Source organism: Muntiacus reevesi, chromosome 1 (assembly GCF_963930625.1).
Source record: "Muntiacus reevesi chromosome 1, mMunRee1.1, whole genome shotgun sequence".
Classification (NCBI taxonomy): domain Eukaryota; kingdom Metazoa; phylum Chordata; class Mammalia; order Artiodactyla; family Cervidae; genus Muntiacus; species Muntiacus reevesi.
In genome coordinates, this window is record NC_089249.1 from 36,580,304 (window position 1) to 36,597,786 (window position 17,483).

The 17,483-nt window shown below is 36.7% G+C and overlaps 1 protein-coding gene across 3 annotated transcripts in view; it reads right to left on the reverse strand.

Moving 5' to 3' along the window:
• Nucleotides 1-17,483, reverse strand: part of PIK3C2G (phosphatidylinositol-4-phosphate 3-kinase catalytic subunit type 2 gamma) — a 427,919-nt gene that overhangs the window by 335,150 nt on the left and 75,286 nt on the right. For all 3 annotated transcript variants that reach the window (XM_065940721.1, XM_065940712.1, XM_065940703.1), the window contains one exon: nt 3,692-3,814. In XM_065940721.1, coding sequence (XP_065796793.1) covers nt 3,692-3,814 — 123 coding nt within the window. The remainder of the gene's footprint in view (nt 1-3,691; nt 3,815-17,483) is intronic.

The window sequence follows — 17,483 nt, forward strand, 5'->3', positions numbered from 1 at the left end:
GGAGTACAACTGCATTCATGATATAATTCTTCATTTTGCCAAAACTTACATTTAGTAAATAATTACTTCCTGGTATGGCAGGAAATAGTGTTTTGCTAGTTGACCTAAAAATGCAGCCAAAAAAAAGGACAGCTTTGAAATTTGAGTTTGTTGGCAGAAGACATATTTCTCAGTGTTTCTTTAATTTTAGGTTTATGGTGGGTGGATAGATTGAATTACTTTGACATTATTAGCCAAATTATTAGTTGGTTATTACAGAAATAATGTAAAATATACTTACTACTTGTGCTGATTTTCTTATATAGGTGGTCTTATAGTTAAGATACATTGAGAAAAGGGATGGACAAAATATCTGAATGATGTTGAATAAGTTAATTTCAAAAGGTATTCAAGCAGAATCTGTTTACTTGGGAATATTCAACTATTTATTTTGATTCTTGACATATATGAAATAAAACTGGTAAATGTCAATTCTTTTCTTCATTTCTATGCATGAATAGTCACATACAATTTAGTGCTCGTAAGTATAGAAGAAATGTGAAATATGATATGGGCTTCTCTCAATTATTGTAATTGTCCATATTTTCCTAGGAAATACTTTGTTTCTCCTTGAAGGATTCTTTTGCTTCAGATATGTTGAAAGTTTGATATTTTTGAGAAAACTGTCATTTTTTTTTTTTGTCTAGGGAGTTTCAGAAAATGAATGTTTAAAGAAAGTTTTTTCTTTTCTTTTTTTTTTGGTTAAAGTGCTACTTTAACAGCATTTGAAGTGCTTCATCCTAAAATTAGATTTTCCTCCTTCTTTGATCATTTGTTTGTTTCTACTGATTTCCTGAGAGCAGGACATAAAAACTGAAGAACAAAAAAAAAACAAAAACAAAAACAAAAAAAAAAAAACAAAAACAAAAACAAAACAAAAAAAAAAACTGAAGAACAGCCAAGTGGTCTTAACAAATGGGAAAACATGTGTCCACATTCATGTATCTGGTTTCCTACTCTAGCATTTGCCATGAGGTTGGCTATAACCAATGTTCCAGAGATAAGAGAGTACTTAGTGGTACTTGGGTGAATTAAACTCTTCATCGTGGCCTCATGAGGAAGATTATAAAAAACTACTACAGCATCGTCTCTACTACTTCCACTAATAATAATGGCTGGTAGTGGTTCACTTGCTAGATTGTGTCTGTTTGTGACCTCATGGACTGTAGCCCTCCACACTCCTCAGTCCATCAGTTTTCCTAGAAAAGAATGCTGGACTGGTTTGCCATTTCTTTCTCCAGGGATCCTCCCAACCCAAGGATTGAACCTTCATCTCCTGCATTGTAGGCGGTCTCCATTGCAGACAGATTCTTTACCGCTGAGCCACTGAAAATACACTATCATCTGGTCCATTTGTTAATGTTATTTCTGATACAAGAACCCTGCAAATTCTGTTTTCTTTTTCTGTTTTAGAGATGAGGAAAATTGAAACTTAGAGAAATTAATTAGTTTTCCAAAGTATATTCACCTGGAAAGTGGCAAATCTCAAATTCAAATCATCTCTGCGTGACCCTATGCTTTTTGTATTTTGTTACCAGCTCTAGGTATGCATATTATCTCCAAAACGTGGTAATCCAAGAGAAATGAATAACTTGTTGCAAGTTAACTCTCATGTGTTATCTTAGGTTAACTTCAGCTGTTGTAAAATCTTTTGTTGGTATGACAACTTTGCTCCTCAGTCATCACAGTCACTGTTCATGTAATGCAAATAAGGGTATTTACAATTCTGGATTTATTACATATGATTGCAAAACACAATTGTAATTATTTATAATAAGACACAGGGACAAAAACAAATACTGTATATTAACACGTATGTATGAAATCTAGCAGACTTCCCTGGTAGCTCAGCTGGTAAAGAATATACCTGCAATTCAGGAGACCCCAGTTCAATTCCTGGGTTGGGAAGATCCCCTGGAGAAGGGATTGACTACCCACTCCAGTATTCTTGGGCTTCCCTGGTGGCTCAGATGGTAAAGAATCTTCCTGCAATGTGGGAGGCCTAGATTCCATCCCTGAGTTGGGAGGATCCCCTGGAGGAAGGCATGGGAATCCACTCTAGTATTCCTGCCTGGAGAATTGCCACAGACAGAGCAGGCTGTTGGGCTACAGTCCATGGGGTCGCAGAGTCGGACATGACTGAGCAACTAAGCACATGGAATCAAGAAAAATGGTACCGATGAACCTATTTGCAGGGCAGGAATAGAGACATAAATGTAGAGAATGGACTTATGGATTGGGGCAGGGGTGGGTGATTGTGAAGGAGAGGAGGAGATGAACTGAGAGAGTAGCATTGACATATATACACTACCATGTGTAAATAGCTAGTGAGAAGCTGCTGCATACCATAGGGAGCTCAGCTTGGTGCTCTGTGATGACTTAAAAGGGTGAGATGGGAGAGTAGGAGGGAGACTCAGGAGGGAGGAGACATATATATACATATAGCTGATTCAATGAACATGCATACACATAGCTGATTCACTTCCTTGTATAGCACAAACTATCACAACATTGTAAAGCAATTGAACTTGAGGGGAAAAAAAGACATAGGAAGTCCAACACTAAGAAATTACTGCTTTTTACCAAGTCACCTATTTGAAACAATAAGTATGACAATTTATATATATTAGTATAATTGTCAACTTTGTAAATTAGTCTTTGAAATTTCAAGACTGGGGCATTCAAGGTAATAGAATCTATGCTCTTCCTATCCATACAGATAAGGAATGCACGCAGTTACTCTCTTTTATGAAGTTTCATGGGTACTGAAGTGTGTTTAGAGGCCTGAGCTCACATTTCTATTTTGCTGCTTATTAATTCTCTATACACAGCACTCTAAGCATCAGATTTTAATACTAAAATAAACAGTAAAATACCAGCTTCAAAGTATTGCTGTGAGGATTAATTGAAATAAAATAAAAATTAAATGAAATGAAGTAATATATAAGTGAAGATACTATTGCAAGTCACTATCAAGTATTAGTTATTATCATCAGCAGTATCATATCTTTTTGACTTTATCACTTGATAACCTAGTAACAAGACTGAACAATTCATTGTAACCAGATGTCCTAATCTTTTTCTTAGGCAATAATCACATATAATCTACATCAGATTTCTGAGATTAAAAAAAGATCATATAGTGCTCATTTTTATAAATGGAAAAACCAGGAAATCATTATAGAATGTGAGATCATCAAAGCGGTGTGCCTTGAAAATTCAACAAAAAAAATTACAAAAACTGATCTCTTCTTTCCTGCATAAATGCTTGTCCAAGCAAGCATGGGTGTCTGCCTCTGCATACACTGGTGTGCATGAGAGCCATTAATAGTCTACACAAACACTTGCCTGTGAATATTATTATATAAGCACATTCATCTAGGTAGGATTGTAGGGTAGATTTCAGTCTCATTTGAAGGTTATATTGTAGTTACACTTTGAAGGTATAAGAAATTTCCTTTTAATTAAATCATTTTGGTATAATAGAATTAGGTTTTCATTACCCCCAAATGATTGAAATATATATGAACAGCAACACATGCACACACACACACACATATGTATGTACCAGTTAGTCAAAAGTCTTTCACTCTCCTTAATTAATTATTGAACTCAAGTTTAAAATAATTGTGTAATAAATGAGGGTATTTACCTTTGCTTTTCTCTGAAGAATAAGATTTAGTTCATTTACAGCATCTGTAATTTGTTTGGTCTCCACACATCCCAGAACACTGCATATATTTTTTACTTCTTCGATAACATTATCCACATTTTGCTGTAGATGAAAAGATTGATACCTTTTAGTTTATTGAAATAAAGAGGACACTAATGTATATTTAAACTACCTCTCTACCTAGGAAGAGGAAACGGAATAAAAAATGACTGTTTCCATGCAAAAGATTCTCAAGACTGGTTACCCTGTGATCTAAGCATGATTTGCACTGAGTGAATGCTGAAAACTAAGACTATCAGTCCTAGTTTATATATAGCAACTCTAACATTATCTGATATAAAATGGCGAGAGAAGAGACAGAGACAGAGAGATAGACTGAAAGTCTCTGGTTCCTGCAAAATACTTAGAAAACCAGACAAGTTATAGCAGATCTGTGTAGAGTGCAGAATACATTTATTTTTGTAAGCACTGTACACAAGGGCAGAATTACTAAAAATCAGGATTCAGAACAAACGTGGGACAATGAAATTTGGTACTGGGGGTGTTAGGTAATCATTTGATTATACTGTATTTTAAGCTTATGGTGTTTCAAAAATAAAATCACTGATGACAAGTACAGTCCACAGAAATGACCAACTATTCTTAAAATCAAAATTACTGTCTCTGCTTAAGATAGTTATACACAGATTTTGTGTCACAGTTCTAAGAACTTTTATTTATTTTTTTTTAATTTCTAAGGTTTCACATGTTCTTAAACTTAGCTTTCATTTAAAAAAAAACTGCCCTATTTTGACCTTATTCTTTTTTATTTTTTATCAGTAATTGTTGAGAAATCTCTTTTTTTCTTTAATCCTTTGCTAATCATTTTGAACTCTATAATATTTTAATGTATTTTATCTATATGGCTAATAAAGCTGGCTTTTCAAAACACATTAGCTCTATCAAGTCTAGAATCACAGTCATTCCAATAGAGAATTTCAATGGAGTTTATTTCAAGAGAGACAGAAAAATTTTTTTTCACACAAAGATATGAATTCATAATACAAAAGATTTTAACTCTACTTATTCTAGATCATTTTCTTATCAAAATATTATCAATATAAAGACAAAAATGTGGGTATTATATTAAGAATATAATTTTGTGTCTTTTGTGGAAGAACAAAGCTTTTTAATATATCTCCAGTACTTTTTATAATGATTTTATAAACATTGAAAACTGTTGACAAAAACCTAGAAAGAATGGCTAATTAATACAATGAAAGAGACAATCAGGACTCCAAAATTGTCAACAGACTTGATTAGTGAGCTAAAAACAAAACAAAACAAAACAAACAAACAAACAAAAAATGAACTTAATTGGGTTCTTGGATCTTAAGTCTTCACAGATTAAGAAAATATAACTACTCAGTTATAACATGGGAAGAAAAATTTATTACTAATGCATGTGGAAAAAGCTCAGTTATTTTATTTATGTGTGAAATAAATGAGTCCACATTGTGATGTGGCTGCCAGAAGAGCTACTTTATTATTAAATTGGAAGATATGTACTCTCCAGAACCAGAAAGTTGGAGCTCAGCAAATGTATATAATCTGAACTGATGTTAGTGTTGAGTATCACATTTGACACTGGACTTAACACATCAAATTTCTCCCAAAGAGAGCAATCTAACTATTAATATGATATGAATATACTCTTCTGAAAGAAATAATAAATTCTATTTCCAGCTCTGTAATAGGGTTACATGTGATAAAATCCTGATTCTGTCCTATTCTACATATGGCCATTATCAAAATTATTTAACTTCTGTGGATCTGAATTCCCTTATCTGTAGAATTGAAACAATAGTAATTACCTATTATGATTATTAAATAGTAATTAATTATTATTATTTGGAGAAGGAAATGGCAACCCACTCCAGTATTCTTGCCTGGAGAATCCCATGGACAAAGAAGCCTGATGGGCTACAGTCCATGGAGTCGCAAAGAGTCAGACATGGCTGAGTAACTAACACACAACACACACTTATTATTAAGGTTAAATAAGGTAAAATAGGAAAAGTCCTTGGCAAAGAATGTAGGCTAAATTTTAGTTAATTCATTTTTAATTAGTTCATTTTTATCCATTCAAACAGATTTTTTGGTTTATAAGAGAAATCAGACACTGTTCATGCCCAGGTAACTAATAAGATAAAAATTAAGAAATATTAAAACTATGAGAGAGATGTGTATCAGGTTCTGAGTGAATGAATTTGCTTTTCATTTGTACATTCTTGGTAGTTATGAGATACATGTGAATTTGTTGAAATTCATGAAATATTACTAAAGTGCAAATGTTGGGTTGACTGGGTCACTCAATAAATAATTTATTTCATCTGTTACTGTAGTCTTGTAGTGCCTCTTGTCTGATCTATTTATCTCATTTGATCTGCATAAAAATTCAAAAAGATAAATATTTCATTTTTGAGTCACCACAATTACTAGAATATGTTAAGTGAAATGTTGCCATTGTAGAATTAACTTGGTGACTAACTAGATTGAGTGCAACAGGGATATTGGATTGAAGATGTTTTCAAAATTTCATATTTGGAAAACCAAGACAGAGTGCCATGAGTTATGGCAAAATATGAAGTTTTGGTGGAATTGTGATATGTGTATATTTTTGATACACAGAGCTTGAGTTGCCAATGGAAAAATCAAATAGACTCAGCCTCTGGATGTTGGGAAATGCAGCAGAGTTCTAGCTGCAGCTGTAGGGCTGAGTAAGCATGGACACTTTACACACACACACAGAGTGTACACATATAAACATAGGCTGAACCATAAGAAAAAATGCAAATCCAAAATTTAGCCCAAAATGAAGATAGGACAAATCTGTGGATGACAGAAATTTAATGAGGGAATTTAAAGGCTGAGCATTAGCTTCAACATGGATATGTCAGTAGCCTGGGAAAACGTCAGTGGACTTAGATACTGGTGTTTACTGCTTAGAATGGGACAAGTGCTGAAATTTTAGACCTAAACCTATTTGTTGAGGTAGGAGAAGGGACAGACCTGGGACTGAGATCCCTGACACTGGATTGTCACCTGCAAAAATGCGGAAAAAACAGTGCCTACTGACCAGGAGAACATTGGAGGAATTCTCTGTCAACCTGGGCATTGGGTAAGGAAAATGATTACCTGAGGAACTGTTATGTGTAGCTAGGGGGTATTAATTTGCACTACCCTTAGCAGGAATATATGCTGAAAATAATGCCAGTGTTGTTACTATTTTGGACTCAGGCAGAAGCAAATGCAAAACTTTTCTGACCCCAAACCATAAAGGCTTTGGGTGATCCATCACGAAGTATTCTACAGACATAAAATAAAAGAATTTGTCCCTGATTTCAAGAGATAACAAAGCTTAGATTTGAGTGTTATTTTCATAGAGGTGATACCCGACAAAGAAATTGGATTTGATTGTCCAGAAGGAAAATATAAATAGAGGAAATAAAAATGGAAACCTGGGTATATAACATTTCAGAACATTTAATATTTAGATGATGAAGGAGGAAGTAAGGGTCACAGCTGGAGCACACAGAGTTTTGAGACATGAGCCATAAGACTGCAGCTTAATGGGCACCAAGGAAATATAATAGAAGGTATTAGAAAGTTCCAGTTTGGAAAAAAGAAAACGGAAAAACAATCACTTTCAAGTATACAATGACCTTTCAAGTAAAAAGGGGATTAGATTTACAGTAAGTTCTGGAATGATAAATTAGAACAAACGATTGCACATTTAGGGAATTTCATTTTGGCTCAGTGTGAGAAATTCATTTTGGCTTGATATTTCAGAAGAATTATTTTTTCCCAAAATTGAGTAGGCTGCCTTGTGTGTAGAGACTTCTTCCACGTTACAGGTGTGCAGGCAATCAGGATGTTTAGAGGAAATTTTTGCATTAAATAGGAGTTTGAAGTAGACTACTGTAAAGTCTTTCTAACTCTATGGATTAGTGAAAACTAACAATACTGCTGTGATGTTATTTTATGTGCTATATTCTAACCTTAGAAATAATTGATGTAGACTCTGAAGGAGCACCAGTCTAATACTTTAGAGGTTAAGCATATTTGTAATGTATTTTGAACACTGCAGAAGATTGGTGATAAACTTTCCTCCCCATCTCTTTTGAAAACAAAACTAAACTAAGAGCATAAGTTTCATGTCCCCGACCCCATTCCCTTAATTTAGCTATGAGGGAGACCAAAGCAATAATGTGTTTAAACAGCTTGCTGTTTTCCAGGATTTTTAAAATAAATCTTAATTAATTTCTATTTATTATCAAATTCAGGAGAGAAATTGAGAATTTAGAATTTTTTTTTATTCCAGGTTCAGCGGTTAGTGCTATTATAAATTGCTCCTTAAAGATTAAAAATTGTCTTTGGCGTTTCATTTCAGCTTAAAATGTAGAGCTGTGGACCCACTGTAGAAATAGAAAAAGGCAGACAATATACAAAGAAATAATTTTTCCTGACTGCATTAGAGATTTGAGGTCAAAAGGTGACTAAATAGACTAAATTCCAAAGAGTGGCAGGCCCTGACAAGGGCGGATGGAGCACAAAAATGTCTTTGGCCTTTGGCAGAGCACAGGAGAATGAGATGACCACTATATACGAGGGTAAGAATAAATCAGCCAAAATTTCCGCAGATTCTTAAAGGCTAGATGTAAGCAAGCATGTCAGTCTGAAATATCTGGGAGTTCAAGACACAAGGAGAGTTAACAGTCATTTGTAAGCTCGTCTTGGACACCTACCAATTATTCAGGGGAAATAATGAAGACGGTGCAGGAAACTGAAGGTCCATTCATTGGCCTTCTAGGGGAAATCCTATTTCTGTAGATCTTCCTCTGATAAGAAGCAGAAGCTCTAAGCTACTGGTTTATGATACTAGAAAAATGATAATACGAGAGAAGACAGATATCCTCTGTGATCCTGAGCCCAGGCAAAAATCTCTCGCTTTGGAGGAAGGGAGAAAAAGCAAACAGCCTGCCTCACAGGGATAAGTGGGACATGGGTTAAGATCCTTTGCTGGTGAGAGAATGGTTGAAACAAAAACCCGTTGTTCCTGGGGAAAAGACTGGGGACCCTGTATGGAGTCCAGGATCTCACATGGGTACCAGTCTGAAGTCAGGAACCACTAAGAGGAAGGACAGAAACTGTCTCCTGTACAAGATTAAGTGCAGATATAAGGTACAGTTTGGCTGCCAGAAAGTTCCAATTTTAAGGCAGAAATGCTCAGACAGTTCCAATCCTGAGATTCAAAAACACAGCCTAAGGCTGTTGTTGATCGTTACCTCAAAATTCCCTTTGCTTTAATACAAAAATGAGTCTATTTTGAATAATAAACAATAGCAGAGTACACTAGGAGAGAGACAGTAGTGTTGAGAGAGATCGTCTCTGTGACCTGGCAAATGGGCTGTTGAAAGCTGAGGAACAGAGAAAAAGATTCTAGTACTGCAGGTGCTGTATCTAAGTATAGGTGATGATAACGAACCATTAGGGGAATTTGAAGTCTAAAGTGCCCTGACTATAATGATAGGAAGAACGAAACACAAAGCTCAAATCCAGACTAGATTTACCAACTCTACATACAAATAGCATAACATAAGAGCATTGCTCATATCCAGGTATGAATACAATTAACCTCAGTCTCTACTATTGTTCTATATGGGATGTTTAGGACTCAATACAATATTGGGATCTATACCAAAAAACCAAGACATAACAATCCATTGTCAGTAGATGAGACAACTAACAAAACCAAACTAATAAATGACCCAGATGTTAGAACAATCAGACGAAGACTTTTAAGTAACTATGATTAGCATGGGACAGGACATAGTGGAAAATGTAGACGACAGGCATGAACAGATGGGGATTTCAGCAGAGAAGTGAAAACTATGTAAAAGAGGCAAGTGGAAATCATAGAAATATAAGAATATACTTGATACTAGAGATGAAGAATTCTTTCAATTGATTGAATATCAATCTGAGCATCAGTTTGAACATAGTGAAGTAAAGTATCAGTGAAATTGTAGATAGATCAAGAGAAACCATCCTACCAAAACACAAAGAGGAAAATGAGTGGGAAGAAAAACCAGTACACACCATCCAAACCTGTCAGAGGCATTTATACATTTGGAGTTCTGGAAAGATAAAAATGGGGGAGAGACATATTTAAAGAGATGATGGCCAACATATCAAAATTCATAGCATGCCACTAAAAGTTAGAGGGAAATTTATGACTTTAAACTTTGAATGATTCTATGTTATTGAATTAGAAGAAACTGAATTTATCATAAATCCTTCCCATAAGGAAAATTCTATAAACAGATGGTTTCGTTGGTAAATTTTATCAAACATCTAAGAGAGAAAGAAAACCAAATCTACACAAATTATTTCAGAATGCAGAGTCAGCCAGAGGGAACATTTCTTAACTTATTTTATAAAGCTAGCATTATTTCAATGTTAAAATCAAACCACAATATTAGAAGAAAAGCACAGACTGATGTCTCTCATAGACACAGATGCAGATAGCCTTAACAAAACATTTGCCAATTGAAGTCAGAAGTATATAGAAAGAGTTCTAAGTCATTACAGTTCAGTTCAGTCACTCAGTCCTGTCTGGGGTTTTTGCGACCCCAGGAAATGCAGCATGCCAGGCTTCCCTGTCCATCTCCAACTCCCGCAACTTGCTCAAAGCAATCCATCGAGTCAGTGATGCCATCCAACCATCTCATCCTCTGTCATCTCCTTCTCCTCCTGCCTTCAATCTTTCCCAGCATTAGAATCTTTTCCAGTGAGTCAGTTCTTCACCTCACGTGGCCAAACATTGGAGCTTCATCTTCAGCATCAGTCCTTCCATTGAATATTCAGGAAATTTCCTTTAGGATTGACTGGTTTGATAACCTTTCAGTCCAAGAGATTCTCAAGAGTCTTCTCTGACACTAAAGTTCAGAAGCATCAATTCTTCGGCACTCAGATTTCTTTATAGTCCAACTCTTACGTCCATACATGACTACTGGAAAAACCACAGCTTTCAATAGATGGACCACTGTTGGCAAAGTAATGTCTCTGCTTTTTAATATGCTGTCTAGGTTGGTCGTAGCTTTTCTTCCAAGGAGCAAGCATCTTTTAATTTCATGGCTGCAGTCACCATCTGCAGTGATTTTGGAGCCCAAGAAAATAAAGTCTCTCACTATTTCCATTGTTTCCCCATCTGTTTGCCTTGAAGTGATGAGACTGGATGCAATGATCTTAGTTTTTTGAATGTTGAGTTTTAAGCCAGCTTTTTCACTCTCCTCTTTCACTTTCATCAAGAGGCTCTTTTAGGCTGGTGTCCTCTGCATTTCTGAGGTTATTGATATTTCTCCCGACAATCTTGATTCCAGCTTGTGCAGTGTTTCTCATGATGTATTCTGCATATAAGTTAAATGAACAGAGTGTCAATATACAGCCTTGACGTACTCCTTTTCCAATTTGGAACAAGTCTGTTCTATCTGGTCCTGTTTCTTTTTGCCCTACATACAGATTTTTCAGAAGGCAAGTAAGGTGGTCTGGTATTCCCATGTCTTTAAGAATTTTTCACAGTTTGTTGTGATCCACATAGTCAAAGGCTTAGTCATAGTTAATAAAATAGAAGTAGGTCTTTCTCTGGAACTCTCTTGCTTTTTGATGACTGACAGATGTTGGCAATTTGATCTCTGGTCCCTGTGCCTTTTCTAAATCCAGCTTGAACATTGGGAATTCTTGGTTCACATACTATTGAAGCCTAGCTTGGAGAATTTTGAGCATTACTTTGCTACCATGTGAGATGAGTGCAACTGTGCAGTAGTTTGAACATTCTTGGCATTACCTTTCTTTGGGATTGGAATGAAAACTGACTTGCTCCAGTTCTTTGACCACTGCTGAGTTTTCCAAATTTGCTGACATATTGAGTGCACACTTTTACAGCATCATCTTTTAGGATTTGAAATAGCTCAATTGGAATTCCATAACCTCCACTAGCTTTGTTTGTAGTGATGCTTCCTAAGGGCCACTTGACTTTGCATTCCAGGATGTCTGGCTCTAGGTGAGTGATCATACCATCATGGTTATCTGGGTCATGAAGATCTTTTTTGTATAGTTCTTCTGTGTATTCTTGCCACCTCGTCTTAATGTCTTTTGCTTCTTTTAAGTCCATACCATTTCTGTTCTTTATTATGCCCACTATTGCATGTAATGTTCCATTAGTATTTCTAATTTTCTTGAAGAGCTCTCTAGTCTTTCCCATTTTATTGTTTTCCTCTATTTCTTTGTATTGATCACTGAAGAAGGCTTTTTTCTCTCTCCTTGCTGTTCTTTGGAACTCTGCATTCAGCTGAGTATATCTTCCTTTTATCCTTTGCCTTTAGCTTCTCTTTTTTTCACAACTATTTGCAAGGCCTCCTCAGACAACCATTTATCCTTTTTTGCATTTCTTTTTCTTGGGGATATTGTTGATCACTGCCTCTTGTACATATTACAAAACTCTGTCCATAGTTCATCAGGCACCCTCTCTATCAGATCTAATCCCTTGAATCTACTTGTCACTTTCTCTGTACAATCATAAGGGATTTGACTTAGGTTATACCTGAAATGGTCTAGTGGTTTTCCCTACTTTCTTCAATTTAGATCTGAATTTTGCAGTAAGGAGTTCATGACCTGAGCCACAGTCTTGTGGCTCCTGGTCTTGTTTTTGCTGACTGTGTAGACCTTCTCCATCTTTGGCTGCAAAGGATATATCAATCTGATTTTGGTATTGACTGGTGATGTCCATGTGTAGAGTCTTCTCTTGTGTTGTTAGAAGAGGGTTTTTGCTATGACCAGTGTGTTCTTTTGGCAAAATTCTGTTAGCCTTTGCCCTGCTTCATTTTGTAATCCAAGGCCAAACTTATCTTTACTCCAGGTATCTCTTGACTTCCTACTTTGGCTTTCCAGTCTCCTATGATGAAGTACACATGTTTTTTTGGGTGTTAATTCTAGAAGATCTTGTAGGTTGTTATAGAACCATTCAACTTCAGCTTCTTTGAGGTTGAGGCATAGACCTGAATTACTGTGATATTGAATGATTTGCCTTGGGATGGAACAGAAATCATTCTGTCATTTTTGAGATTGTATTTTGGATTCTTTTGTTGACTATGATGGCTACTCCATTTCTTCTAAGGAATTCTTGCCCACAGTATTAGATATAATGGTCATCTGAGTTAAATTCCCTTATTCCAGCCCATTTTAGTTCACTGATTCATAAAATGTTGGTGTTTACTCTCGCCATCTCCTGTTTGACCATTTCCAATTTACTTTGATTTATGGACCTAACATTCCAGGTTCCTATTCAACATTGTTCTCTACAGCATCGGACTTAACTTCCATCACCAGTCGGCAGGTGGATTCTCTACCATTAGTTCCATCTGAGAAGTCCCTCACTGTGTCTATAGTAGTGCAAAGATTTTTCAAAAATTGAAAAGAATAAATGAGAAAATCATACACCCATATTTATAGGTACAGTGAGGGGCTTCCCAGGTGGCACTATTGGTAAAGAATCTGCCTGCCAATTTTGGAGACATGAGTCTGATCTGTGGGTTACGAAGACCCCCTGCAGGAGGAAATGGCAACCCACTCTAGCGTTCTTGCCTGGAGAATCCATGGACAGGGCAGCCTGGCAGACTACATCCCTGGGGCTGCAAAGAATCGGACTTGACTGAGTGAGTGAGCACACATACACACATAGATACAGTGAAGCCTGAAGATGGCACTGAATTGCTGCAATCTCATGATAAAACCTAAAGGATGAGGAGCTGAGTCTTCCGGATGAGCCAAGAAAGTTGTTTCTCAAAATGGAAACTACTTCTAGTGAGGACACTGGGAAGACTTTTGAAATCACAACCAAGGATTTAGAATATTAAAAAAAAAAAACTTAGTTGATAAGGCAGTGGCAGTGTTTGAGAGGACTGACTTCCAATTTTGAAAGGAGTTCTACTATCAGTAAAGTACTATCAAACAGCATTGCATGCCCCAGAGAAATCATTCATGAAAGGAAGAGTCAACCAATGTGGCAGACTTCATCATTTTCTTAAGAAATTCCTGCAGCACTCCAATCTTCAATAGACATCAACATCAAGGCAGTATCCTCCATCAGCAAAAAAGATTACAATTCACTGAAGGCTCAAGTGCTTGGGTTGATATTTCTAAAGAAGGGAAGCGAAAAGCAAAGGAGAAAAGGAAAGACACACACACCCATTTGAATGCAGAGTTCCAAAGAATAGCAAGGAGTACCTTCCTCAGCGATCAATGCAAAGAAATAGAGGAAAACAATAAAATGGGAAAGACTAGAGATCTCTTCAAGATAATTAGAGATACCAAGGGAACATTTCATGCAAAGATGGGCTCAATAAAGGAAAGAAAAGGTATGGACCTAACAAAAGCAGAAGAGATTAAGAAGAGATGGCAAGGATACACAGAAGATCTGTACAAAAAAGATCTTCATGTCCCAGATAACCACAGTGGTGTGATCACTCACCTGGAGCCAGACATCTTAGAATGTGAAGTCAAGTGGGCCATAGGAAGCATCACTACAAAGAAAGCTAGTGGAGGTGATGGAATTCCAATTGAGCTATTTCAAATCCTAAAAGATGATGCTGTGAAAGTGCTACACTCAATATGCCAGCAAATGTGGAAAACTCAGCAGGACTGGAAAAGTTCAGTTTTCATTCCAATCCCAAAGAAAGACAATGTCAAAGAATGCTCAAACTACTGCACAATTACACTCATCTCACACGCTAGTAAAGTAATGCTTAAAATTCTCCAAGCCAGGCTTCAGCAATACATGAACCGTGAAATTTCAGATGTTCAAGCTGGATTTAGAAAAGGCAGAGGAACCAGAGATCAAATTGCCAACATCTGCTGGATCATTGAAAAAGCAGGAGAGTTCCAGAAAAACATCTACTTGTGCTTTATTGACTATGCCAAAGCCTTTGACTGTGTGGATCACAATAAACTGTGAAAAATTCTGAAAGAGATGGGAATACCAGACCACCTGACCTGCCTCTTGAGAAACCTATATGCAGGTCAGGAAGCAACAGTTAGGGCTGGGCATGGAACAACAGACTGGTTCCTAATAGGGAAAAGAGTACATCAAGACTGTTATATTGTCACCAAGCTTATTTAACTTATATGCAGAGTACATCAGGAGAAATGCTGGACTGGAAGAAGCACAAGCTAGAATCAAGATTGCTGGGAGAAATATCAATAACCTCAGATATGCAGATGACACCACCCTTATGGCAGAAAGTGAAGAAGAACTAAAGAGCCTCCAGATAAAAATGAAAGAGGAGAGTGAAAAAGTTGGCCTAAAGCTCAACATTCAGAAAACTAAGATCATGGCATCTGGTCCCATCACTTCATGGCAAATAGATGGGGAAAGAGTGGAAACAGTGGCTGACTTTATTTTTCTGCGCTCCAAAATCACTGCAGATGGTGATTGCAGCCATGAAATTGAAAGACGCTTACTCCTTGGAAGGAAAGTTATGACCAACCTAGATAGCATATGAAAAAGCAGAGACATTACTTTGTCAACAAATGTCCTCTAGTCAAGGCTACGGTTTTTCCAGTGGTCATGTATGGATGTGAGAGTTGGACTATCAAGAAAGCTGAGCACTGAAGAATTGATGCTTTTGAACTGTGGTGTTGGAGAAGACTCTTGAGAGTCCCTTGGACTGCAAGGAGATCCAACCAGTCCATCCTAAAGGAGATCAGTCCTGGGTGTACATCATAAGGATTGATGTTGAAGCTGAAACTCCAATACTTTGGCCACTTGATGCAAAGAGCTGACTCATTTGAAAAGACTCTGATGCTGGTAAAGATTGAGGGTAGGAGGAAAAGGGGACGACAGAGGATGAGAATGGTTGGAGGGCATCACCGACTCAATGGAGATGGGTTTGGGTCTACTCCGGGTGTTGGTGATGGACAGGGAGGTCTGTCATGCTGTGGTTCATGGGGTCACAAAGAGTCGGACATTTTTGAGCGACTGAACTGAACTGAAGCAAGAAATTATTTTTTAATTAAGGTACATGCATTGTTTTCTTTAAGACATAATGTTATTACACACGTATTAGACTACAGTGTAAGCAAAACTTTTATACATACTGAAAAACAAAAAAAAATCGTATGATTCACTTTAGTGCCATATATTCTTTATTGTGGTGGGATGAAACCAAATCTGAAATATCTGAGGTGCAAGTTGCTAATGGATGCATACTTCTGTGGTGGTATTGCAAAGAAAAGCTACAAAGTGGCTTTTCTTCAAAGAATACCTCTTATGGAGAAGAAAAGAGGTATAAAGTGGCATATAGCCAGATCTTAGGATACTGGCAATATTTTGTACCAAACTTATTATGTAATAAGATTGCCTATTCCGTTCTTTAATTTGTGTGTGTGTGCTCTTCATGTATTATATAACTTACTGCACATCTTAAGTTGTCACAATATGTCATTATTCCGATGAAACTCTTTGTATCTCACTTGAAATTGAAAGTCGCTCGGTCATTTCTGACTCTTTGCAACCCTATGGACTGTAGCCCACCAGGTTCCTCTGTCCATGCAATTTTCCAGGCAAGAAAAACTGGCGTGGGAAGTCATTCTCTTCTTCAGAGGACCTTCCTGACCCAGAGATCGAACCCAGGTCTCTTGCATTAGCAGGCAGATTCTTTACCATCTGAGCCACCAGGGAAGCCCACTTAGGATACAAATTATGTTGGGTAGTAATTATCTTCCTTACTGAAGATCTTTCATTGTTTCTTCTTATTCCCGTCTGGCAGTTTTATATACATAGGTTTGACTTTTAGTAGTTTCAATCTGCCCTTTATTTCTGCTAAGATAGGTTGCAGTTCTGCAAAGGTGTTTTACTTCCTTTTAAACCTGACTTATCTCCTTCGTCTCCTTGACTTCTCCTTTTGTGACCTTTCAGCTGGTCCATGTTACTTATTCATTTTACTCTATTTTATTATGATTATTTTTGGATGCAAATCAGTTTTGTGACATTTTTCTTCTGGTTTCTATACAATCCTCTATTTTAGTGACAGTGTTAAAAATACTAACTCTAATAGCAATAAAATCATACTTGTACTTATCTTTTCTTGAAGATTTTTAATCTTCCAGCCACTATATAATATTAAGCACATTACATCTACTGCTTTGCTAATTTTTAACAATATTATTTTACCATCTTCACTCTACTAGTGAGTAATATAAACTCAAGGATTGCTGAGTTAAAGCTTACCCCGTGGCAGAATGTTTACACATACATTTGGAATCTCTGCTCCGAGACTCTGTCTTTACTGCCACTCTGGTTAAATTATGTTTGAAATTGGAACTTCTGAAAATCCAACAGTCAGTCTACTTATTACTAAGAAAGCTATTGTCCTAAAAATGTTAAATATATATTATCAGATCCCTGTGTGCCCACTTTCTTTCTCTTTATAAATGGAATTTTTGATCTCTGTTTAGAGGCTAAATACTGTTAGATTTTGGTCTTGAGGAAGGTGTGAGAAAAGAATTATCCTGCCTTCTTCATTGAGTTAGTTACACCTGAACAATAGAGAGGGGCTTCCCTGTTGGCTCCGTGGCAAAAAATCTGCCTGCAGTGTAGGAGCCTCGGGAGACTTCCGGCTTTGATTCCTGGGTCAGGAAAATGCTATGGAGGAGGACACAGCAGTCTACTCCA